Source organism: Gymnoscopelus braueri, assembly GCF_963280865.1.
Source record: "Gymnoscopelus braueri genome assembly, chromosome: 15".
Taxonomy (NCBI): Eukaryota; Metazoa; Chordata; class Actinopteri; order Myctophiformes; family Myctophidae; genus Gymnoscopelus; species Gymnoscopelus braueri.
The window spans coordinates 25348023-25373540 of NC_137620.1; the positions used below are offsets into that span (position 1 = coordinate 25348023).

A 25518-nucleotide genomic window follows, 5' to 3' on the forward strand; every position below is an offset into this window, starting at 1 on the left:
TTTTTTTAAATTATTATTATTGCAGGTCACCTCTCACCGGGCAAGCAGGTGAGATACTTTGGTACTTAAAGAATATTTTTTATGCTAATACTTCTGGCAAACATGAAGTGTCTGTTCTTTTAGGGGAAAGATGTATGTAGCTGAGTGGGTATTGATCCTAGAATGTAATGTATTGTTCTTCTTCTTCTTGTGTGTACCTGGAGTCAATAATGTGCGTTATGCACATCCAGTATTTCCTGTTTTCTGATCTATTTCATTGACTGTAACGCTGACAGGTTTAATATGTGGCTCGGGAGAGAGTGGTGGAGGGGACCTGACAAACAGTCTCCAACTCCCAGCTGTGCGAGTGACCGGTCTAAAGGAAAACCCCCTAACTTCACTAATGCACCTGGAGCTCCAGATACAAAGTATGTCAAACTATGTAATATCTATCTATCTAAATGATATCAGTCTATATGACATATCTATGATGTAGATGACATCAGTCTATATGACATATCTATGATGTAAATGATATCATAATGACATATCTATATAAATGACATCAATCTATATGACATATTATCTATGATGTAAATGACATCAGTCTATATCAGTGTTTTTTGGTTCCAAGACACACCTGACATAGCCAAAAGATCTCAGGGCACACCTAGATATACGGGGTGTGTGTGTGTGTGTGTGTGTGTGTGTGTGTGTGTGTGTGTGTGTGTGTGTGTGTGTGTGTGTGTGTGTGTGTGTGTGTGTGTGTGTGTGTGTGTGTGTGTGTGTGTGTGTGTGTGTGTGTACACACCCACTCCAAGAGGGGAGTGTGTCCTTTGTTCAGTTATCCTATTGTCCAGAGGGTACATGCACGACATTAAACAGGGATCAAATCAGCTCAAAATCAGCATATGTATTAACTTCAATACAGCAATACACAGGAACAACATTGTGTGATATGTGAACCAATAATGCAAGACAGGTAAAATCAAATACTCAACGTATCAGAGAGATTTGCTTCGTAAAGGCTCAAGAGCGATTACTCCACACCAGGAAAGGGTTACCCCACCGATAACACTGATGGAGCTTGCAAGGACTTCTCCGTGGAGTAATTAAACACCACAAACACTGGTCTATATGACATATCTAACCTACCACTAACTCTAACCTCACACTAACCTACCACTAACCCTAACCTCACACTAACCCTAACCTCACACTAACCTACCACTAACCCTAATCTCACACATTTTGGGTTTTAAAATACTGAAATGAAAAGTATTAACGACAGCTTGTGACTACATAATTAATAATAACTACATTGGATCCATTGGAACAAAGTTTTTTATTTTATTTTTTACTTTTCCCTGAAAGGTTTGTCCCCACAACATAGGGACATACTTGGTTTCCACCTGACAGAGACGATATGAAAGATAAAGCACAGTGATGCACTTCATTTTGTGAGGGACAGCGAGTGCATTTACCGGCACCGGTGCACCGTGGCAGTGTTTCCACTGCCGTCACCGGAGCTGCTTGTATAGGCAGAAAAGCTGCAGCTGGTGCTGGTCAGTAAAACTATGCCTAAGCCTAGCCCTAACCTCAGTAAAACTATGCCTAACCCTAGCCCTAATCTCAGTAAAACTATGCCTAACCCTAACCTCAGTAAAACTATGCCTAACCCTAACCCTAACCTCAGTAAAACTATGTCTAACCCTAACCTCAGTAAAACTATGCCTAAGCCTAACCTTGGTAAAACTATGCCTAAGCCTAACCCTAACCTCAGTTAACCTAAACCTAGCCCTAACCTCAGTTAAACTAAACCTAAACCTAACCCTAACCTCAGTAAAAACTACACCTAACCCTAACCTAAGTTAAGCTATGCCTAAACCTAACCAAAAGCTGCATAACTCATTGGCTGCCAGAGTTAAAACATCATCGATGGCTGCCCTTGCCAGCGATTCTGAGCGTTTTTGCTAACCTTTAAAAAATCATAGAATATTTTTCTAACTACTAATATTTTCTAAACTAAACCTAAAGGTGACTCTCCACAAAACAGACTACTTCAGACTACAACAGACTGCAACAGATTGGTAATCGGTTGGCAAAAGTTGTGCTTTTCTCATGCTTTTTATTCGTCCTGCTGCCCTGAGATGTCTCTCTGACTCTGGGGGCAGCAGGTTCATTTTCCCTGTGTTCTGGGTGGTCACACATAGTACAGTTAGCAACATCACTGAAATAATCAGGCGCTGATAACGTAGAAAATATATTTGACATTACGACAGGTGCATCATGATTACATACATGTAATGGTTGAATGTGCAAAGTCCTGGCCGCATGGCCTGATGGAGGAGCGCGTACACCGTGTGCACCCCGCTCAACCCGGCTCCCAGAACGTGGGAAAACGCGGCAGCGTCCACCGCTGCCCCCGACCCCAGAGCAGCTACTGCTGCTGCCGCCTACCGCGATCACTCTTGTGGGTGGCTTTGCGGCCCTGTTCCTGGGGCGCGCCCCTGGGGGCTCGTAGTGAGCGGAAACGTTGCCTCGCTCCCTGGTTGTAGCCCTGGCCCCTGTGGCCCCCGGATCTGTTGGCCGGGAGGGCGGGCGACCCAGAGTGCCAACGCCGGGTCGGAGCACGACGGTTGGAAGTGTTGGGCTGTAAAGTCTTCCTGGCGAAGAAGTCTTCCAGCGCCTTACCCTGCTCCTGCTTGGATTTCCAGTTGGCCGTCAAGATGGCGATGGCGTCCCCGAAGAGGCCGTCTTGCTTCACGGGCTGATCCAGGACGTTGACTCTCTCCGCGTCGGAGAGGCGGAAGAGGTCCAGCCATCTTGCTCTCTCCGTCGTAACGAGAAACGCCATGACCGATGGCGGTGATGGCCCCAGCGGTGAAGTGAAGGGACTAGTCAGTCAGGCGACGTAGCTCCTGCATCTGCTCCGGTGTAGGCTTGTCCTTCACGGCTTGGAAGAGCTGCGTTGTTGAGGCCCCCAGGAGCACAGAGGAATTCAGGATGTGTGCTCCACTGCTCCCGCGTGTAGGCCTTCCTGTTGAGGGCAGAGAAATCTCTATCCTGTTTGGATGAGAAATTTGTGCCACGGCCTAGATTTACTGACCCTGCCGGTAGGAGGTGGGCCGCCATGGCCATCTCCATCCGTGGGATCTCGCTCAGTCCTTCCTCCTCCCTCAGGAAGTCGAGGCCTCGAAAAGGCAGGATAGCAAGGAGTATGGTTTCTCCCATGACTGGTGGAGGGCCTCCAATACTTTTGCGGGAGGTTGCGGCGTTGGACCGAGTCCTAGTCCCGGACGCCATGCTTGTTAGCTCGGCCTCTGGGGCTTTGCTAAGGCCTGGGTGGGGAGTGATGGGCCTTGGGTACACTCTGAGGAAGGTTCCGCCAACTACGAGTTGTCCGTCGGGCTAGCCTTGTTGGCTAGTAGGCCGCAACACATGTAGTCAAGGTTAGCTTGTGGGCTAACCGAGCCGCAACATTGTCTAGCCTATTAGCTATCGCTTGTGAGTCACTCGCTAGCCTCCGTGCTAACGAGTGCTATTAGGCTAAGCAATCGAAGCTAACGTGTAATAACAAGGAGCTAGCGTGGGTGCTAGCTCAGAAATTTTAAGGAAAATCTATGTTTTTCACTTACGGTAAAAAAGTCAGAAACACCTGGATCTGTTCAGTGTCTCGCAGTCACAGAAATCGATCCTGGCCTGTTGAAACCTAGTAAAGCCAAACAAATCTTCGGTGAACTGAGGGAAAAAGCTCTGCTTCCAGACGAGAAGAGGAACGAAAGGACTGAATGAAGATCCGCCCCCTGACTATATAGGCGGAGGGCGGGCCCTCGGTCAGGGGAGCGAATCAGAATCCAGCCAAAAGCTGCCTTGTCTGGAAGTACATCAACAAAATGCTTCTGCGTTCGCGCTAGGAGGCGCTCTCCCGTAGCGAGACCTTGAGCGGAGTATTGAATATAGAATTGTGCACACACACACTCCTTGGATGCCAAATTCAGAACCTCTGCCACCATTTTTTCACATGGGCCTGTTATAGCGCCACCAGGAGGCCGCTTTTTGCTAAACACATTTTTTTGACAGTACTACAGATTTTGTCCAAATATCACACAAATCGGTACACAGTATCTCTATAGTCATTAAACCAAACTGGTCTTTCAGATTTTTCATATTCCATCCTAAATGGCTAAGAATGTCTTCCAAAGTTTGCAGGAGTGGTCCGTTTTGAACAAAATGCCTCAAATCATGAACAGAGCATGCAATTTCCGTGACATTTTGCAAGTACATTCTCACTAAGCCGAGAAAGAAATGCTACTTGAACATTTTCAAATCAGCATCATGGTGGCGCTATAACTGGCCGATTCAAGGTTTTACCTATAACTGCACCAATCTGTGCAAAACTTTGTATGCACACTCCCTAGAGGCCAAGGACAAACCTTTGGTCTGCATTTTTCACATCTGCCTTTTATAGCGCCACCAGGAGGCCAACTTATGTAAAACACATTTTTGGATATTACTCCTTCAGATTGTATCCAAATGTCACGCAAATCGGTACACATGATCTCTATAGTCATGTGATCAAGACGGATCTGGTTACTTTTTCATATTCCATCCTGATTGGCTAAGATTGACACGTAAAGTTTGCAGGAGTGGCCTTTTTTCAACAAAACGCTGCAAATCATGAACGCAGCGTCCGTTTGCTGTGAAACTTTGCACGCACATTTGCACTACGTTGAGGAAGAAATGCCACCCTTTCAACATTGTTTGGGGTATCATCTGAGTGGCCACTTTGGACACAAATAACATGGCAGCCAACTAATTTTACTTCATTACCCAAGATTCTCTGCAAGTATGTCCGGCGAGAATGCACTGTGATTGGCCAGATGTCGCTTTGACTGGCAGTTCTTCAACTGCTAGGAGTAAACTCATTATCTCCCCTGTACATAGTAATACAGTCAAGCCCCCTAAGTCTATAAATGTATCGAATTTTGTTATTGCTTAAACATGTAACTTTATCATTTTGTGCGACATAATATGCTATATAGTTGTTACAGTGCTGCTTTAATAATATTATATTCATGAATATCAATATTATAAAAGTAATTTCAATTAATTTATAAACAATACATTGCCTTCATGTCAGCAGAGAGAAGACAGCTGGACTGAAGAAACCCAGTACAACCAGACGTGGACAAAGTAAGATGGAATTAATATTAATGTATAAATTTAACAGACATTACTCTCATTTTGTGTATATGCACGTCCCCTTCTCGCACTTGATTAAGCACTGCTGCTATAACCCGTTTCGCAAATACCACCATCTTTGATGTACCCGACTGAATTGTGGGTATGCGCAAAGCATTATGGGTTAAGAAAGGTCCTCCCCTGCGTATCTTTGCTTTGAGAGTCTTGGACTGTAGTGTGATGACACCAGGATGTCAGACGTGGATGATCAATTCAATCATTTAACTGTTTGTCAATTAAGACAGTACCTTCTTTACCCATAATGCTTTGCGCATACCCACAATGCAGTCGGGTATATCAAAGATGGTGGTATTTGCGAAACAGGTTATTGGATGGATAATGTACCTGCACATTTTCAAAACAGCTGCTGAAAGATAAGATATTGTACCTGTCTTGGACAGACAGGACCCTAATCCTAACTCATATATTATGATAGTAACATTTTGAAGAACATGTCCCATCAACATTTTGCTGCTTGTAGCCTACTTGTATAAGTTAGTGACAAATAAAACCTTCTTGAATGATCCTTCATTCTATTAACATTTCATGTTAAAAATATAAATGCTTAAATGGCCTAAGACAGCCAATGCTAAATGCACACATTGTTTTATCAGTATCCATGTCAACATTGAAACTAAACATCTAAAACTAAACTAAACAAGTCTATTAAATATATTTTTGGGCTGTTTTCACAGTGAAATAAGCATTGTCTGAATGATATTTTATTAAGTATGTGCATACACAGCTGGTAAGAAATACAAAATTCATAATTATGCATTGTCTCATAACAGATCTGCAGAAGGATTTAAATGATTAATAAACCTTTAAATAGGGAAACTATAAAAAAAGATCCAATGTTATTGATGTTGGTTGTTTTTCTCAATTAACTGCAGATTTTCTTGTGTCCATTTACAATGTGCATACACAGCTGTAAGGAAGTAAAGTTGTAATAAACCTGAACGTTTAAAATGTATTTGTTCTCTTTGTAGATGTCTGTCTGCAGGAGGATTTAAATGATTATAAAATCAGTTTGAACAGTCTTGATTGTGTGACATATGTCACTGAAGTGCACTCTCTCAGCAGTATCTACACAGAGCTCTACATCACAGAGGGATATAGTGAAGGGGTTAATAACCAACATGAGGTTTGGCAGCTTGATAAAGCTTCCAAGAAGATCCTCTATGACAAACCAATCAACTGCTGTGACATCTTTAAACCCCTCCTCCTTGGCAGAACGACAGAAGTGCCCATCAGAAGAGTTCTGACCAAGGGCATCGCTGGCATTGGAAAAACATTCTCTGTGCATAAGTTCACTCTGGACTGGGCAAAGGGTTTGAAAAATCAAGATGTAAATCTCGTTGTTCCCTTTTCATTCCGAGAGCTGAACTTGGTCAGAGATGAGAAACACAGTCTTCTTACACTGATCCATGTTTTCCACCCAACATTAAAGAAGGTCACAGCAGAGCAGCTCGCTGTCTGGAAAGTTGGCTTCATCTTTGATGGTCTGGATGAAAGCAGGTTTCTGCTGAAATTCAAGAACATTGACATTAAATCTGATGTCTTCAACAAGAATGACATTGTTTATGATGTCACAGCGGCATCATCAGTGGACGTGCTGTTGACAAACCTCATCAAGGGGAATCTTCTCCCCTCAGCCCTCCTCTGGATAACTACCAGACCTGCAGCAGCCCATCAGATCCCTCCTGAATGTGTTGACAGGGCGACAGAAGTGCAAGGGTTCACAGACCCCCAGAAGGAGAAGTTCTTCAAGAAGAGATTCAGCAATGAGAAGCTGGCCAACAGAATCATCTCACACATGAAGACATCAAAGAGCCTTTACATCATGTGTCACATCCCAGTCTTCTGTTGGATCACTTCTACTGTTCTGGATGACATAGTGAAGACAGACGAGACAGGACAGCTGCCCAAGAAACTGACTGGGATGTACGGCCACTTCCTGTTGGTTCAGACAAAGAGGAAGAAGCAGAAGTGTGATGAGACTCACGAGCTGAATCAACAGCAGCTCATGGAGGCTGACAGGGAGGTTCTTCTGAAGCTGGGCAGGCTGGCGTTTGAACAACTGAAGAAAGGTCACATCATGTTCTACCAAGAAGACCTGGAAGAGTGTCGTCTTGGTGTGGAAGAAGCCTCGCTGTACTCAGGAGTGTGCACAGAGATCTTCAAAAGAGAAAGCGTGAAATTCCAGAAAACGGTCTACAGCTTTGTTCATCTGAGTATCCAGGAGTTTCTGGCTGCAGTCTACCTGTTCCACTGTTTCACAGAGAAGAACATGGAGGTACTGGAGCCATTCCTGGGGGGTAGTGTCAGTTCCTTGGATGACTTCCTGCAGAGAGCCATTGAAAAAGCCCTAGAAAGTGGAAATGGCCACCTGGACCTCTTTGTCCGCTTCCTTCATGGCCTCTCACGAGAGTCCAACCAGAGGCTGTTAGGAGGTCTGCTGGGTCAGACAGAGAACAGTCCAGAGAGCATCCAGAGAGCCAACAACAACCTGAAGGAGATGACCACAAAAGAATACTCTCCTGAGAGAATTATCAACATCTTCCACTGTTTGATGGAGCTGAATGACCACTCAGTACATCAGGAGATCCAACAGTACCTGAAGTCAGGGGACAGATCAAAGGCAAAACTGTCTGAGTCCCATTGTTCAGCTCTGGCCTTCATGCTACAGATGTCAGAGGAGGTTGTGGATGAGTTGGACCTGGCCACATACAACACATCAGATGAAGGGCGACATAGACTGATCCCAGCTGTAAGGAACAGCAGAAAGGCTAGGTTAGTAGTCATGTGAATAGAAAACTTACTAGAACAGAGTCCATTTACCTTCACATGATAACTCAATGGTTAATTAACTTTTTAACTGCCAGAGTAATATTGTAATAGTGTGCCACTGCTGCCAGCGAAAACGGCGATTTTACTGTACCTTTGAACAATCATGGAATATTCTCCGTGACCGCCGTCCTCGCGGAGATCGGCTCATTACACGCACGGGGGTCCGGTAGAATCGGAATATTCCTTTTATCCGCACAGGGTTGTCCATTGCACAGCTGCGGCGATTTCAATGAGGCTTGTCCCTGCCGTACAGCAGGAGGAACGGAGATCTAGCAGAGATAAAGCCATTTCCCCATAGGAAATAAACAGGAAGTTTTTTTTAATGACATTTCCGGGTCTGTAATCATCAGGCAGTGAAATAATCATTCATAGGATAAATCATTCATAGGATAACAAACCACGAAAACAAAAACTTGTCCAAACCCGTCAGCGGCAGGCTGGGACTTGGCAGAATTCGATGACATAACGCGTCCATGGCAGGCAATCAGTTAATGTTAATATTTTATAAGGTGTTTCGATTGATTGATTGATTGATTGAATTTTCAGTTTAGTTTAGTCATGTTTATTTTGAATATGCTAATAAAAACAGAAAACACGTTTTTTTGCACTTTCGAAATCATAAAGAAAAACAATTAAAATTAATATCAGATTAAAATATAGCAAAAAAAGAAAGAAGAGAAAAAACATGTATTAAGTAATGTAAACATATCCGAAAAGGAGTGAGATGAAGTAAAACGTATAAACTCCAACCCTTTTTTATATCTGTGAGTTAAATAATTACTTGCTGACTGCCGTGCTTCACATTATACTACTCTTGTAAAAAATATACTCTTCAATTATAATATATCAAAATTATCCTATATACATATAGGACTATATACATGTGTGTGTGTATGTGGATGTGTATATACATACATACATACATACATACATACATACATACATACATACACGCACACACACACACACACACACACACACACACACACACACACACACACACACACACACACACATTATATATATATATATATATATATATATATATATATATATATATATATATATATACAAACAAACCCATTACACATCAATACAAACACATACATACATACATGCAGACACACATCAACTCTAAATATGTTAATACTATGAATTATAGTATAGAACATCGTTCCATACTATACAATAATACAAAATATAAAATATATAATACCGCAATAACATACATACATAATATACTACCTTATAATACTCTATATAGTACATACTATATAATATCCTATAAATACAGCAAATAACCCTGCTATCCATTCCCATCCGCCCTGTATCTTGTGAACACCCAACCCTTGTACACTGCTTTAAACTGATTGATACTTGGACATTACATTGCTTTTGTTCCTCACTCAAACTGTTCCACTGTTTGATTAGTTTCATTTGAGACCACCGAGGTGTGATGTCTTGATCATTTGAGCACTGCTAGAAAGCCTATTTTGACCAATCAGATTGGTTGGAACTACCTGCTGTATCATTTGTTTTAATAATGTCGGATTTTGCATTTAATGTGTATTTACAGACTTGTTGACTGTAACTTTAACGACAGTGAAGTTGTTGCTTCAGCTCTCAGCTCTAATCCTTCACATTTGAAACAACTGGACCTGAGTTACTGGTACCTGGGGTCGGCACAAGGATTGGATCTGCTGTGTGCTGGACTGAAGAGTCCACACTGTTGTCTGGAGATTCTCAGGTCAGATTAATTTACCAGAATGTAAATATTATATTATTATAGTGGTGAGACCTTATTTGAAGAGTGCGAATAAGGTTGACAGCATGGTAACCAACACAGATTAGAATAATGATACAGTGAGTACACTGATCACAGTATGTAAAGCCATGCTGATATACATGGCTTTATAATAATGATGGGCTTGCTGCAGAGCGAGCACACTGTTCTTCCCACTTTAAATTTCTTTCTAAATAGATTCTGTGCACTTTTTGTGCTTTATTTAATTCAAACTTTAACATGTTCAGCTATATATTATTTGTTTTGTTTTTTCTAGAGCAAGTGCTCTAATAACTTCTTCATACTTTCATCTAGAAACTTTATTAAAACCTCAAATGCTCGGCTATCTTTGGATTTCATTGGTGATTTAATGTTTATGTTTTTGTATCAACAGGTATCAAAGTGATTGCTGTCTTTGATGCATTAATTGATTAGAGAGAGCACGAACAAGCACATAACGAGTTTGACACTTTTATGGCCCAATCAATCAACTCAGTACACCACCCCTCTGAAGTTCAAAGGGATCAATTAAGAGTTCCGGCCGAGCTCCCCCCCCAAAGACAGAGGCGTCCCTACAAGGGATGAATGTCAACATAAACAGTGGAAAAAAACTAAAATACAGCCAGAGGGATGTGTCTTTCTGCAAGGAAATAACCAGCACAATAATATAGTGGCTGATTGAGGGAAATGAGGGTCAAAATATTGATACAATGTGTACCCGTCCCGCCAAGAACACACACATAGGCACTGGGTTGGATGATGTGGTACTTTAGTGAGGTAGCTGCAATGGTTGATTCAAGACACAAAACATATGTGGTTAGCACCTCCACTGGTTCTGACTTCATTAGAAGAGTGCTAGGGAACTGCTCTTACGTATTACATCTTATATTTTTACATTCTCATGAAATGCATGTGACTTTTAACATTCTTTTACAGTGGTTCTTTTAACAGATACTTTTAACATGTGATCGTATAGTGGTTTTAACTAGGATTTTTAACATTAATGCTTTTTACAAAAATTAACAGAAATAACATGTCAACTGCTGTTATATGACAGTGTATCTTACACTAAATCTCACGTTAGCTTTAGTGTACATTATAATACTTTTGCAGAGCAGCAGCGGACCGTGACTTACCATTAGCAGAGTGCTAGGGAACTGCTAACTGTATCCAGTTTCCGGTCACATGTATAGACATTTCGGCTACCAGCAGATGACGCTAACTAACTACTCATTGCAGGACAAACTATATACAGACAGACAGACAGACAGACTATAGATGCATACTTTAGCAGGAATTTGACCATAATAAATAAAGTATTTATCTACCTACCTGTTACACATATATATTTTTAAAAAGTGACCAAGTTGGCCTTTAAACTTTAAACAGCGCACAAGCCTTTGGATGTTTTCGTGGTTCAATCACAGTTTAAATGTTCTTTTTTTTTTTTTTTTTTCGTCAAATCTACAGTGGTTTAGGGCTTTCACGACTACTGATTTTTATTAGTTGACACATTTGACCTACTAGTAGTCGACTAGTCAATGTTTACCTATTATGTAATAATAAAGACGCAGAGAGCCGAGTTCTAGGTAACAATGAAGATCGTATTTTGTAAAAGTTCAAGCATTCTTCATGCAACACAATGTAGTAGTAGCCTATCACTGTTTCTGAACATCAAATAAAAATGAAATTGTAATTAAACAGTAATTAAAAACAGTTAACACAATATAAGTATGGGTTCTGCAGCTCTGGGGCACGGCATTCCGCAGCAGGTATGGTTTGCCCTGACAATGGACATACACACACAAATGCATGTGTGAGAAAGTTAATCTGCATCAACAGCATTTCACATTCCACATCCATTTTAGCTGCTACAATAAGGAATGGAAACTGGACTAACCAAAATGACTGTATCTGCCCTGTCTCTCATTAAACAAAGTGACCAACAATAAATCCAGAGCTCTGTTGGTCAATAGGCTAGGCTACTCGCCTAGGGCTCACTGTCACTGTCCTCCTCGTTTATTATGCTTACCCTGGCTTCTTTTTGGTTAGTATTAAGAAAGACTAGTCTAACTCTGACGTATTGCTGTTGAACTTAAGTGTAGTCTTACACAATTTACACTTCACCGTCTTTTGGTCCACATCTTCAGTGAAATACTTCCATACAAACAAACTTTGAGCCTGTTTAGCAGGGGCGTCACCTGCTGCTGTGTTTGCTACCATGTTTGTTTATGTATTGTCCAACGGATGTTGGGTAGGCGCGAACCCTGTTCTACCATGCCGTTGAAGGCACAAGGGGGCGGGGCTGGCGGGCTAAGTTAGTGCAGTGAGTGGCAGTTGGGGCAAACGCAGTCCCCACCAATATTATTTACGATTCTGTGCCTATCGGTACATAACTCGGACGGCGCTTAGTCGACTAGCAGACCATCGGCCGGTCGTCGCGGGCACTCGCGCCTGGAGGCGCTCGGGCGCGACTCCTCGGCCTCAAGGTCTGCTGAGTCGGCACGCCTCCGTCATGGTCCAAAACTATACTTTATCGGCGAAAAAAATAGTCTGCGGTTGTTTGAAAAAACATTGTCCCAAGCGGGAGTCGATCCCAGACTCCCAGAACTAGTGGATCTGTAGTCCAATGATTAACGAGGTGCGCCACTGAGGCTGGTGCTGAAATTAGGTATTTGGGTTGTATTAGAATGTGACGTCCTAACTCTTCTATTGTAGAGGAAAGAAGTCCCCGCCCGCGCGGCCGCCCAATAGGGCGAGCCCTTTTGCCTTCAACGGCATGGTAGAAGAGGGTTCGCTGGGTAGGCAGTGTGGTAAGTGTGGTAGTGTGTGGGTGACTGGGTAATAATATAATATATAAAAAATATAATATATATATAATATAAAATAATAATTATGTTCCATTTATAATGTTTGTACATTTTCCAAAAGAAAAAAGTATATTATATAAACTATAATCTACTTGAAATTAGCTTGCTACCTTGTAGGCCTACATAAAATATACATACATTCATATATATATATATATATATATATATATATATATTATAATTTTTTTAAACTAAAAAATAGTACCAACAAGGTCGACTAGTGGTTATACTAGTAGCTACAATTGGCGACATATATCGCTCCGTTGCTCAGTTTATTAGAAACGGCACTCAAAGTTCATCACGCTCAAAGTTAGCGTGATGAACGCAAACAAAGCTGATTCTGACGGTATATAGCATCACAACCCCCTTTTTAACCTGTTTTAAAGAAAATGTTTAACTTTCTGTAATTTTACTATTTGAAGATCTGTATCCAGTCGTATTCCTTCCTTCCTCCAGTGAAAATGGCTAAATCAACAGGAAGTTTACCTTTGTCTTTAAGATCAAGTAAAGACTATTTAGTTCATTTGACTCCTGCCTGTTAACACTTCCATGACTGGGGTTTCACCATCCCATACGCTGCCTGACTTACAGGTCAAAAAGGCCGTTTTTTCCAGCTATTCTATTGGCCGCTGTCTCCCCTCTGTGCTCCAGACGAGCCGACACCTTCTCCCCCACACAGTGGGGGTTCCATTGTCTTTTAACTTGAACAATGACGGTCTGCGGGCCAGTGCGGGGGTCTCGTGGTGTGAACGGCTCTCTGCCTGGGGGAGAAAGGGTGAGAGCGGTCCAAATAGCCGAAATATAACGTCTGGGATGGTATATGTGTATCTAATTTCATATTTACAAAACGTTTCAGATTTTAAAAAAAGAGATGATTTGAATTGAATATTTAGGAAAAGTCATTAAAGGGGAAGTTCCTCAGAGCTTCATGAGAGAAGATAATCCACTTTAAATTCTCAAAATCGGTCAGATTGAAGGGTTAGTCACACGAGTGTTAAGAGTTCAGCTCTCGTATCTCTACTCCCAAACCCTGACACTCAGACCAGGTCCTTTAATAGATGGTTAGTTTTTCTAGCCAAGAATAATGTAATATCTGATGTTTGATTCTTTATTTAGACTCACTCAGTGCTGGTTGTCAGAGACATGCTGTGAAGTTCTGGCCTCAGCTCTAAGTTCTAATCCATCCCTCCATCTCAAAGAACTAGACCTGCGTTTCAACGTCCTAAAGGTTTCGTCACTGCAGCTGTTCTCTGGACTGAAGACTCTCCAGTGAGTAGAATGAACTGTGTCCATGTGTGTTAGTTCACTGTTTCTATTAGAATGTATCAAATGTTTTTTAGGCAGGCTGGGGGTGAATATGAGTAAAATTAATCTGCAATACATCACCTACATGCAATTGGATCATACTAGTATTATTATTGTTATTGTTATTATTATCATTATTATTATTATTATTACCCTTATTATTATTACCCTTATTATTATTACAATTATTATTATTATTATTATTATTGTCTCCGCCAGGCCGAAAGGCATGGCGAGAGAGTATTTTACCCCCTGTCCGTCCGTCCGTCCGTCCGTCCGTCCGTCCGTCCGTGTGTGTGTGTCCGTCCGTCTGTCAGCAGGTAATCTCCGGCACCGTTGGCTTGATCGCAGCGAAACTGTGCACACACACTCCCTGAGTGCCAATTCAGAACCTCTGCCCCAAAATGTTCACATTTTAAACAAGCTGCGTGCTTAACTGAGTCTTCCTGTTTAGTAGACCTTGTATTGTGAATTTTGTACTTCCATGTACTGTGATTCTCATGTCTTACTAAATAAAAGTACATCAATCAATCAATCAATCAACATGGGCCTGTTATAGCGCCACCAGAAGGCTGATTTGTGCAAAACCCATTTTTTTACAGCACTCATACAGATTGTATCCAAACGTCATACAAATCGGTACACAGTGATCAATCCGGATCTGTCCGATTTCCCAGATTCCATCCTCATTGGCTAAGGCCTCATTGGCTAAGTCCAAAGTTTGCAGGATTGGTCCGTTTTGAACAAAATGTCTCAAAACATGAACGCAGCTTGCAATTTCCGTGAAATTTCACACGCACATTCCCACTAGGCCGAGGAATAAATGCCACTTAAAAATGTTCAAATCTGCATCATGGTGGCACTATAACAGGCCGATTTATGTTTTTACCAATAACTGCACCGATTTGTGTAAAACTTTGTTTGCACACTCTCTAGAGGCCAAGGAAAAACTTTTGCCCTGCATTTTTCACATTTGCCTTTTGTAGCGCCACCAGGAGACCGTCTAAAGTAAAAACATTTTTTTGATATTAAGCCTTCAGATTTTATCCAAATTTCACGCAAATTGGTACACATGATCTCTATAGTCATGTGATCAAGACTTATCTCTTTGATTTATCATATTCCATCCTGATTGGCTAAGATTGACATCTAAACTTTGCAGGAGTGGCCCCGTTTTGAACAAAATGCCGCAAATCATGAACCCAGCGTCCGATTGCGGTGAAACTTTGCACACACATTCGCACTTTGTTGAGGAACAAATGCCACCCTTTTAACATTGCCCTATTATAGCGCCACCAGGAGGCAGATTTTTGCAACACTTTTCTTTTTTATATTACTCCAACATATTTTGTCCAAATATCATGCAAATCGGTACATATTATCTCTGTAGTCAAGTGATCAAGATGGTTCCGTCCGATTTTTCCCATTCCATCCTGATTGGCGAATTGCGAACATTGCTGGCCCACAACAACCTACCTGACCTGGCGGAGACCTGTGCTCCGAGGAGCAGTTTTTCTAGTTATTATTATTAACATTATCATTATACTTTTATTTTTGTCAAAACGATACTTCACCTCTGACCTCTTTGATTTGATTTATTTGATTTGCACAACATGTTTGTATACATTTACAGGACATAATCATTCTTTCCAAGGGAAAGTGTAAGATTTAGTTGTGCCGGTGAGGTAGGAAACCCTAGGGGGGCTTATGTGAGAACCTCAGCGTTTACATTACATATACTTTGATTTGTTTAATATTGTTAGATTACTTTTGCGTTACTGATGATTAAAACACATTTGCAAGGAATAACATCCTACGCAATATCCCCTCATTATGAGTATGTTTGGTAAACATAAAATCAAGAGTGCAGCCTACCAGAGTGGCCACAGTGTTGTGGAACTGTACTGGACTTCATCAAGCATACTGGCATAGATAGCTCATTTGCACTGACATTATTCCTTCTCTTTTCACCAAAAATCCAAAGATCATGCATGTGAATACTTCCACAACCGTACTAAAGGATAACCTCTCCTTCTTCTCTCAATCTCTGCCATGTCGCACAGGTGCGACAAATTAATGTAACCAAACCAGTACTGTAAGCCCAAAAGTGGTGACCTATTGAATAGAATAATTATGCAATCAACAGGCTGGCTGGCTGTTGGCAAGGCACACGGTCACCGTTTTTTATGTAACATCCGTGCAACTCTCTGTTGACAGAGACAGGCTAATTCATTTACCAGGAAACAACGCAAATGTGTCGGATGGATTTTCCTTTTCCTTGGTGTTAACAGAAGGAACAGGGAAATATAGGTATTACATTTAACTAAGTAACGCCATTGTTTAGGAAAAGTAAACAAGTACTCTAATGCAAAACTAATGCTTTAGGTTACTCGGCTACTCTGATAATTTATCCGATTACAGTAACGGCGTTACCCTAAACACTGATAAGTTATATTAATATATTACTTTACACCTAGGAAGAAAAAGTTATGTACATGTTGTACTTCCTACAGAGTGAAACATGGAGGACATGAACACTGGATGAATCCTCAACTCCTTACAAGATGTGAGTATATGTCTGTTTGTCGGGCTGTCTGTGTCAATATCACACATTGACATTTTATACTGGCCCCTCCATGTTGTCCTGAAAACTCTTCAGTAGCTTCCAGTGAATTCAGGTGGTTTCTCTGCTCTTGCCTTGGTCTTTAACACCAGCTAAGGTCATGTGGTTTGACAGAAACAATGTCAGTCAATAGATCTCTCTCTACAGCGGATAAGCTGCAATTTCTTTTTGCTTTTTTAAATTTATTTGACCTCTGATGACTGTGAGAGGTTGATGCAAATGAACACAATAGGTGAGTCAATCTATGAAAAAATGCCACTTAACCCCCCAAAAAAAAATACTAAAGGGTTTTCAATGGATTCTGGTAGTACTTGGCATGCTAAATAACATACTAAAATTTTACCAAAATATACCTCCCAGAAAGCCGCCATTTTCAAGATGGCGTCCCAGATGGCTGCGGGGAGCTTAAAATGGCTATATCTCAAATGGAAAAAAATTTACAAAGGATTTTTCAACTGATTCTGGTACCTCTAGACATGCTTATGAACATACTAAAAATCTAGGAAAACATGCCTTCCTTATAACTGAAAAATTGGTTACTACCTGCTTATTACCTAGAAAGGTGATTTTGGTGTTGAACACAATAAATGCCACATTTATGGTGGTCTTCATTCATTCATCATCATCCTCTGGAAGAAACTTGTTATGTGGATTGTCACATTCCTGAAGTTGACAGGGTAATGGCTGTCCTCTATGGTGGAAAGTGCACAGATTCGCTTGCAACAATGCGATATAACACTTTCACCAAGAAGGTTGTCTCAGCTTCATCAACTGTAACGCCTGAATGTCTGCCACCAATTGAATCTGCTACCAGATCATGGTCTGGATGGGAACAGAAGATGGTATGAATGCCCTGAACTGGGGGTGGAACATGCAGGACAATAGATTTGTTCCACTCATGTCAACAATGAATGTTGCTCCAGACAGTCTCTAGAAGGTCATTCATTGTAACTGTTCCACTGCCTGCAAGACACTCAAAATATGAGTGTACTGCTTGTACTACTATCTGTGGACCCTGTCAACTTCAGGAAGGTGACAATCCACATAACAAGTTTCTTCCAGAGGATGATGATGAATGAATGAATGAATGAAGACCACCATAAATGTGGCATTTATTGTGTTCAACACCAAAACCACCTTTCTAGGTAATAAGCAGGTAGTAACCAATTTTTCAGATATAAGGAAGGCATATTTTCCTAAATTCTTAGTATGGTCTTAAGCATGCATAGAGGTACCAGAATCAATTGAAAAATCCTTTGTACATTTTTTTCCATTTGAGATATAGCCATTTTAAGCTCCTCACAGCCATCTGGGACCCCATCTTGAAAATGGCGGCTGTCTGGGAGGTATATTTTGGTAAACTTTTAGTATGTTATTTAGCATGCCAAATACTACCAGAATCCATTGAAAAAACTTTAGTATAAATTTTTTGGGGGTTAAACTATATATTGACTCACCTACAAGGCGGTGTCCCTATGGTGAATTTAGTTGTTTAATGTTAGCTTGTCAGTGTGTTTGTCCTTGTGACAGATGTGGTGCAGTTACGTATTGTTTGTGATGGGTCAGACTACTGAAGGTCAGGCTGTTTGATTCCACTGTAGAGAAACAGATTGACACCACCAGACTGAAAGACCAACTGCTTTCTGTGCTTCCTGATCTGAAGGTATATTCACAAGGAAGAGACACTTTAAAGTTTTGAGAAGGATATTGGACCAGCCCTCATGATGGCCTGCCATCATGCCAGTTGATGCCTTGCACTTTATGTAATCAGTGCAGAGATCTTTAAGTTTCTACTTTGGGTCATTCTGGGCAAACTGACAGCAGAAGGCTTCAGAAAAAAATAAAAAAATAAACACTCAGAACAAACTGAACTTCCCCCACGGCAGTGGTGGACTGGCCGTTTGACACAGCGGGCATATGCCTGGTGGGCTGACCATTAAATGGTAGGGTTAAGGTTAGGTTTAGGCATAGTGCTTGTGAGGTTAGGGTTAAGGTTAAGGTTAAGGTTAGGGTTATGGTTATGGTTAAGGTTAGGGTTAGGCATAGTGTTTGTGAGGTTAGGGTTAAGGTTAAGGTTAGGGTTATGGATAAGGTTAGGTTTAGACATAGTGTTTGTGAGGTTAGGGTTAAGGTTAAGTTTAGGCATAGTGTTTGTGAGGTTAAGGTTAGGGTTAGGGTTAGGGATAAGGTTAGGTTTAGACATAGTGTTTGTGAGGTTAGGGTTAAGGTTTGGTTAAGGCATAGTGTTTGTGAGGTTAGGGTTAAGGATAGGTTTAGGCATAGTTTTTGTGAGGTTGGCAGATCTACAAGCTCACAATGCGTCACAATGCAACGTGTTGTGAGCTTGTAGATCTGCTATTTTCTGCTTGTAGTTCTGCTATTATCTCTCTTCCTTGTGCATCTGAAGAAAGACGTCACCTGACCACCTAAAACTACCTGTCTCACAGGCGGATTTGCCACCTTGTGGTGAAAAGTGGGATAGGTCTGTTCCTAAAATATAAGTTCCCTGCTCATTCCAATACACAATAAGGCTCTTAAAAATACAAAGAACACATACATAATAAACAAGAATGTGACCATACATTTGTGACCGGTAATACAGTGGTTTGGTACAGAAGTCGCGAGTTGCAAAACGTCAGAAAATGAGGAATTAACTTTTTTTTTTCATTTTTTTTTTTTTCATATCAACACAGTTCGAATGTTGAAGAAGGGTCCAAAGATAGTTGTTCTAGAATATTAAGTGGTTTAAATTACATTACAAAAACAGCTGTGTTTGTGTGTCTTTCTGTCGATCTTGTGTGGGCGGAGAGTGATATTAACGTGCAGGGCAACATTTGTGTGTGGTGGTTTTGGTTGGTCGTTGGCTCCATTGCCCTCCGGTTTCACTCTCCTAATCCCCGCCCATCAGTATCCATGCCTGTCCTTTCTCTGTTCTACAGCGGTGTACACAAAAGTATTATAAATGTAATTGTGATGTTTATTTTTTTTGCCTAATAAAATATTCAATCAAAACAATGTGCCATGATGCGCGTTGTGAGCTTGTAGATTGGCTATTTTCAAATAGACTATGTATAAAATAGGGCTAAAGTGGTTAAAGTATCTGCAAAGTAAGTAGTAACTAAAGATTTCAAATAATTGTAGTGGAGTAAAAGTACAATATTTACCTCTGAGATGTAGTGGAGTAGAAGTCAAGTATTGAAAATTGGAAATACTCCAGTAAAGTAAATATACCTCAACATTGTACTTAAGTACAGTACTTGAGTAAATGTAGGCTACTTAGTTACTTTCCACCACTGGTCAAATGAGTCGACTAGTAAAAATCTGAAAATGATGTGTTGTAACAGTGGGCAACATTTTAATTGTGTTGCATCAAGTTTCTATAGAGTTGACAGCTGACTGAAAGGTGTCAATGGGGGGGGGTGATTAGAGGAGTGGCTAGCAGTTGAATAAATTACCCATTGTTCACGCCCATTACGTGGAGCTGAGGGGTGCTAGAAGTGCTAATTCTTTCGAAGGGATTTTCTCAGTTTGGACGATTATTTGGAACAAGATTCAAATGAGCATTATCTTCTTCAAATAATTTCCTATTTCAATGAATGACACTTCATTTGAAAGCTTACATTTTGCACTTTAATAATCTGTAAGAGGTAATAAATTACCGTGGCTACTTGTGTCTCAAACCACTGTAACCGGTCACATTTGTGTATGTCACACGCTCCCTGACAAAATAAGAAGTGGCTCCTGACATTTCAAACCATTTTCCCCCAAAAAAATCTCAAAACAAACCTCAAACACTCAATAAAGTGTTGGTGTGGTACATGTGTAAGGCGTATGGGGCTATGGGATGTAAAGGGAAAACAGGAAAGGTGGTGGAATATGGCAAGGTGTGTATGGTGGAGTGTAGGGTGTGGTGTATGTGTGAACTGTATTGTACATTACATTACATTACATTACATTACATTACAGTCATTTAGCAGATGCTTTTATCCAAAGCGACTTACAATAAGTGCATTAAGGGAACAAAACTACTAATCACCAGAAGTCTTAAGTGCATTTTCTGCTAAAACAATCAACCAAGAGTATACCTAGCGCTAAGGTAAAAGTGCAATATATCAGCTACCTACTTTCTTAAGTGCAATATATCAGCTACTTTCTTAAACAGATGAGACAAATAGCAAATCAAATGAGCAAGAGCTAAAACAAATAAGTGTATCGACTAAACAAGATCCAATAAAACAATACAACAATAAAACAAGAGTTCGTACAACTAGTTAACAACAAGTAGGCAAGGCGAAGAGGAAGGGTGGTGTTTCCTGAAGAGGTGGGTTTTCAGCCTGCGGCGAAAGATGGGTAGTGACTCTGCTGTCCTGACATCAGTGGGGAGTTCATTCCACCACTGTGGGGCCAGAACAGAAAAAAGTTGTGACCGTGTAAATCGGCCAGAAGGACCCTTGAGCGACGAGGTGGCAGACCGAAGTGGTCGGGTAGGGGTGTAAGCATCGACCATAGCCCGTAGGTAAGAAGGAGCTGTTCCTTTCACTGCCCTATAGGCTAGCACCAGGGTTTTAAACTGGATGCGAGCCGCTACGGGGAGCCAGTGTAGAGAACGGAGAAGGATAGTTGTGTGGGAGAACTTGGGGCGGTTGAACACCAGACGAGCCGCAGCTTTCTGAACAAGCTCCAGAGGTCTGATGGCAGATGCCGGAGCACCAGCAAGGAGGGAGTTGCAGTAGTCCAGGCGGGAGATGACAAGAGCCTGGATGAGCACCTGGGCTGCCTTCTCCGTGAGGAAGGGGCGAATCCTCCTGATGTTGTAGAGGGGGAATCTGCAGGACCGTGTCACTGATAAGATGTTTGCCGAGAACGACAGTTGATCGTCCAGGGTCACACCCAGATTCTTCGCAGTCCGAGTTGACGTCACCACAGCATTATCAATGGTGATGGCCATGTCTCGGTGTGGACAGCCCTTCTCCGGGAGGAACATCAGCTCTGTCTTGTCCAGGTTTAGCTTCAGGTGGTGAGTCGACATCCACTCCGAGATGTCAGCCAGACAAGCAGCAATGCGTGCCTCCACTTGTGTGTCAGATTTGGGGAATGAGAAGATCAGCTGGGTGTCATCGGCATAGCAGTGGTAGGAAAAGTCATGGGAGTGGATGACAGCACCAAGAGATGTAGTGTAGAGAGAGAAGAGGACCCAGAACCGAGCCTTGGGGAACCCCAGTAGTGAGCCTGTGTGGTTCTGACACAGACCCTCTCAGCATCACCTGGTAGGAGCGACCCGTCAGGTAGGATGCAAACAGGGAGAGTGCAGAGCCTGAGACACCCATCCGCTCAAGGGTGGAGAGGAGGATCTGATGGTTCACCGTGTCGAATGCTGCAGACAGGTCCAGGAGTATCAGGACGGAGGAGAGAGAGTTCGCTCTAGCGGCATGGAGCCACTCCGTCACTGCCTGGAGGGCAGTCTCGGTCGAGTGACCCACTTTGAACCCAGACTGGTGGGAGTCCAGGAGGTTATTGTACAGTGGGATGTGGTTGTAGTGAAGGTTCACCAAGTGTCTGGTATGTGAACATCTGTCTTGGTCTCCTGTCTCTTGTGGACCGTCTGATCTCATCAGGTGTGTCAAATGCAGGGGAAGGCAAAACAATCTCTTCTTCCACAGGGATGACATACTCATCGTCTTCACTTCCAGTTTCAGGTAACACCGGATCAGGTAGGTATGATGCTTAGTTGTGTTTCCATTTGACTTTGTTCTTCTCTTGTGAGTGTTTCATCGTTTCTTGCTCTCCTAACAGGCACTGCGACTTGTCTCTTTTCTCTTACAGGTAGCCTACTCGGCTTGGACTGTTGACTTCTCCAAGAACCGGATTCCTCTGGACCAAGGTAGGTATGGTATGGTAAGTATTCTCTCCTGTCTGTTCTCTTTCTCTTACAGGGAATCTGAACTAATACCTTCCTTAATCTCCTTCAGAATCTGAATCACTTGAGTCACTCTGAGGTTCTCTCACATTGGCATGACTCGGTTCACAGTGTTTCTGTTTTTGTTTGTCTCTGAGGTGTGGGTTAAACTGGATGTGATGTGGCTTCGACAGGTAAGTCACTGACGAGTAATAACAGGTTCCGATGGAGCACGCTGTTTTTTTGTCCATCACTGCCCTCAGGGTAGACTACATACACGGGTTGTCTGCGACTTGCTCTTTGACTACATAGATCTTCTTTTCCCATTATGATCTGAATTTCCCTGGGACGCCACGCTCATTGAGATTCCGTACTAGGACTCTGTCCCTAGGACTTAGAACTACACCTCTCAGTTTCTTGTCATAGTAGGATTTGCCTCGCGCACTTGATTGTCTACTGTTGTCGCTGGCGATCTTGTACGCTTCAGACATCTTCCCTGCCCACTTTTCTGCATAGCTTTTGTGTGGCACAGTGGCCCTCATTTATCAATGGAGTGTAAAAAACGGCTTATGTTTTGCCTTATTATTGCAGAGGTTTCTGCTACTGTTTCGATATTGTATTAAAAGACTGTATTGTTCTAGATTCTACTGGCTCTTTGTGATTGTGATTGTCACAAGTGAGGGTGAAACTGAGACGGGTGGCTCAGCTGGCTACGAGATTCTATGTATCTATTCTATATATCTAACTCTTAAGTACTCAAATATTTACCTCTTCGCAACACTTATATTTTCCCTTACGCCAGCGTCCAAGTTAGATTTATCAAAGGATCCTATACAGCCAATCATAGCGTAGATTTGGTCGGAGCTTTGATAAATGTAACGGCTGAAACCGACCGTCATTTAAATAACACGCCCTCTTTCTTTTCTCGAAGTGCCCTTAAATGTTTTCGAAACGCCCCGATTTTACGACATGAAGAACCAGAATACGACCAGACAACGCATGGAAAGTCAATAAGAAAGAGTTTCCTCCGCCCGCTTCACTGACTGTCAAGTCACACGCACGCACACACGCACGCACACACGCACGCACACACGCACGCACGCACACACACACGCACACACGCACACACACACACCCCTACTGTCTTTCATGTATTCCGTAATGGTACAATATTTGTCAAGTAGGCTAGTAGCCTACATGAATGACACCAATCACATCACCATGAATGGAATACGTTGGTATATTAATTTATTTAACCCATACCGAGCAGTGCGCCACTGCGCGTTCGGGTTACATTAAAACAAAGCAGTCATGTATTCCCCTTGAGACTCGGGCTGCAGTCAGTCCCGTGCCACCACATTAATGGGAGATAGTCTGGAGAGGCACTCATAATCTGAACGTTTATGGAGTGATTGATGAATGAATGCATGCTTAACCCAGGTTGCACATAACTCCATAGGACACGCTACTGTATATAGGTTTGGGAGACTTCACTGTCCATGAAAAGATTACGGTGGTGCCGCAGCTCTGGTCCCGACTCCCGAAAATGCTCTCGCATAAGCGCTCGTATATTTTGAATATAGCAGAATTACAAGCACACCACACATCACGATGCGTCGCATTGTGAGCTTGTATATCAGCCATTTTCAAATAGCCAATGCAGCCATATCTGCAATCTTATCTGAATGACTGTTAAAGCAGTTTGTTTAAAGGAGTTTAAAATGTTATATTTTCACAGGATACATGTGTCCAGATGCCTGTCAGACAGTCAGACAATGCTGCTCCGGAAGTCAGACAACTCTCCGACCCAAAGGTGTCCAACGGCATTGAGCTTTGCAGTGCTCATTACGTACGTTAGGGGATTGTTATCCGTGTAAATGGTAAAGTGTGGGGCGTAATATAGATAATCTCTAAATTTTTCGCACACTGCCCATTTTAGTGCCAAGAATTCCAACTTCCCACTGTGCAGGCAATAGTTCTTCTCTGCCTGTGTCAAAGTTCTGGAGCCATAACCCAGTACTCTCAACTTGCCTTCCTGCCGCTGATACGAGTACAGTTCAGAGACCCTGTTCTGAGGCATCTGTGAGCAGTGAGAATGGCAGGCTAAAGTCTGATTAGGCTAGGACTGGTGGGTTGGTAAGTAGGTCAATGAGTTTTTACAGTATTGTCTGGTGTTCACTGGTCCAATTCATCAGAGTACTAGAGGCCAACTGAGGACCTTGGGTCTTCCCTCGCTGGCGCTGGACTGGTGACGTGACACATTTTACTTTGAGGAGCTCATACGCTGGTTTTGCAATACGGGAGAAGTCCTGGATGTAGCTGCGGTAGTAACTAAGGAAGCCTAGGAGTCTTCTTACATCACCAACCGTCTGTTGTTTTTGAGGGACTGCACATCCTCCAGGTCTTGGATCAATTTCCACACCATCCGCAGATACAAGGCGACCCACATACCTGACTCGTCTGCAGCTCACACTTTTCGGGCCACATTTTCACGCCATGCTCCTGGAGTGCTTTAAGGACTTTGCGGACTCCTTCTACATGCTCCTCAAACTTTTTAGCGAGCATCCAGGTATGGTATAGAGGATATATCTCTGAGTGAGCATAACATCTCTTCCATGGTCCTTTGGAAGGCCGCTGGTACGTTTGAGAGGCCAAATGGTATCCTCACCCACACGTGTAACCCCCAAGGCATTATGAAGATGGTGAAGTGCCTTGAACCCTCGTCAATGAAACCTTGATGGTAAGCCTTGCCTTGATCAAGAATACTGAACCAAGAATGGCCACACAGGGTGTCGGTCAGAGCTTTGATCCGGGGTAACGGTGTCTGTCAGTTACAGTGTCTGTCAGTTAATCTCATCAGGTTCAAATAACACCAGGGCATCAGACGGGTCAAGATTAGGTGGGAGTCTGCACTTTACCCATAGTAGCCTACACTGGCAGCGGGGATGACCTTGTCCTGTTGACCTGT

At 42.3% G+C, this 25518-nt stretch overlaps 1 protein-coding gene across 1 annotated transcript; it reads left to right on the top strand.

Annotated features, from left to right (window-relative positions):
• Window positions 1-3283: 3283 nt before the first annotated feature.
• On the top strand, window positions 3284-24636 carry LOC308101444 (protein NLRC3-like; the record flags this gene model as incomplete). Its single annotated transcript, XM_080450863.1, has 10 exons — window positions 3284-3345; window positions 6307-8016; window positions 9650-9820; window positions 12575-12669; window positions 13926-13995; window positions 18221-18317; window positions 20482-20538; window positions 22478-22535; window positions 22683-22744; window positions 24490-24636. 10 exons carry the CDS (start codon window positions 3284-3286, stop codon window positions 24634-24636), a joined length of 2529 nt encoding a protein of 842 aa, XP_080306989.1.
• Window positions 24637-25518: the final 882 nt, after the last annotated feature.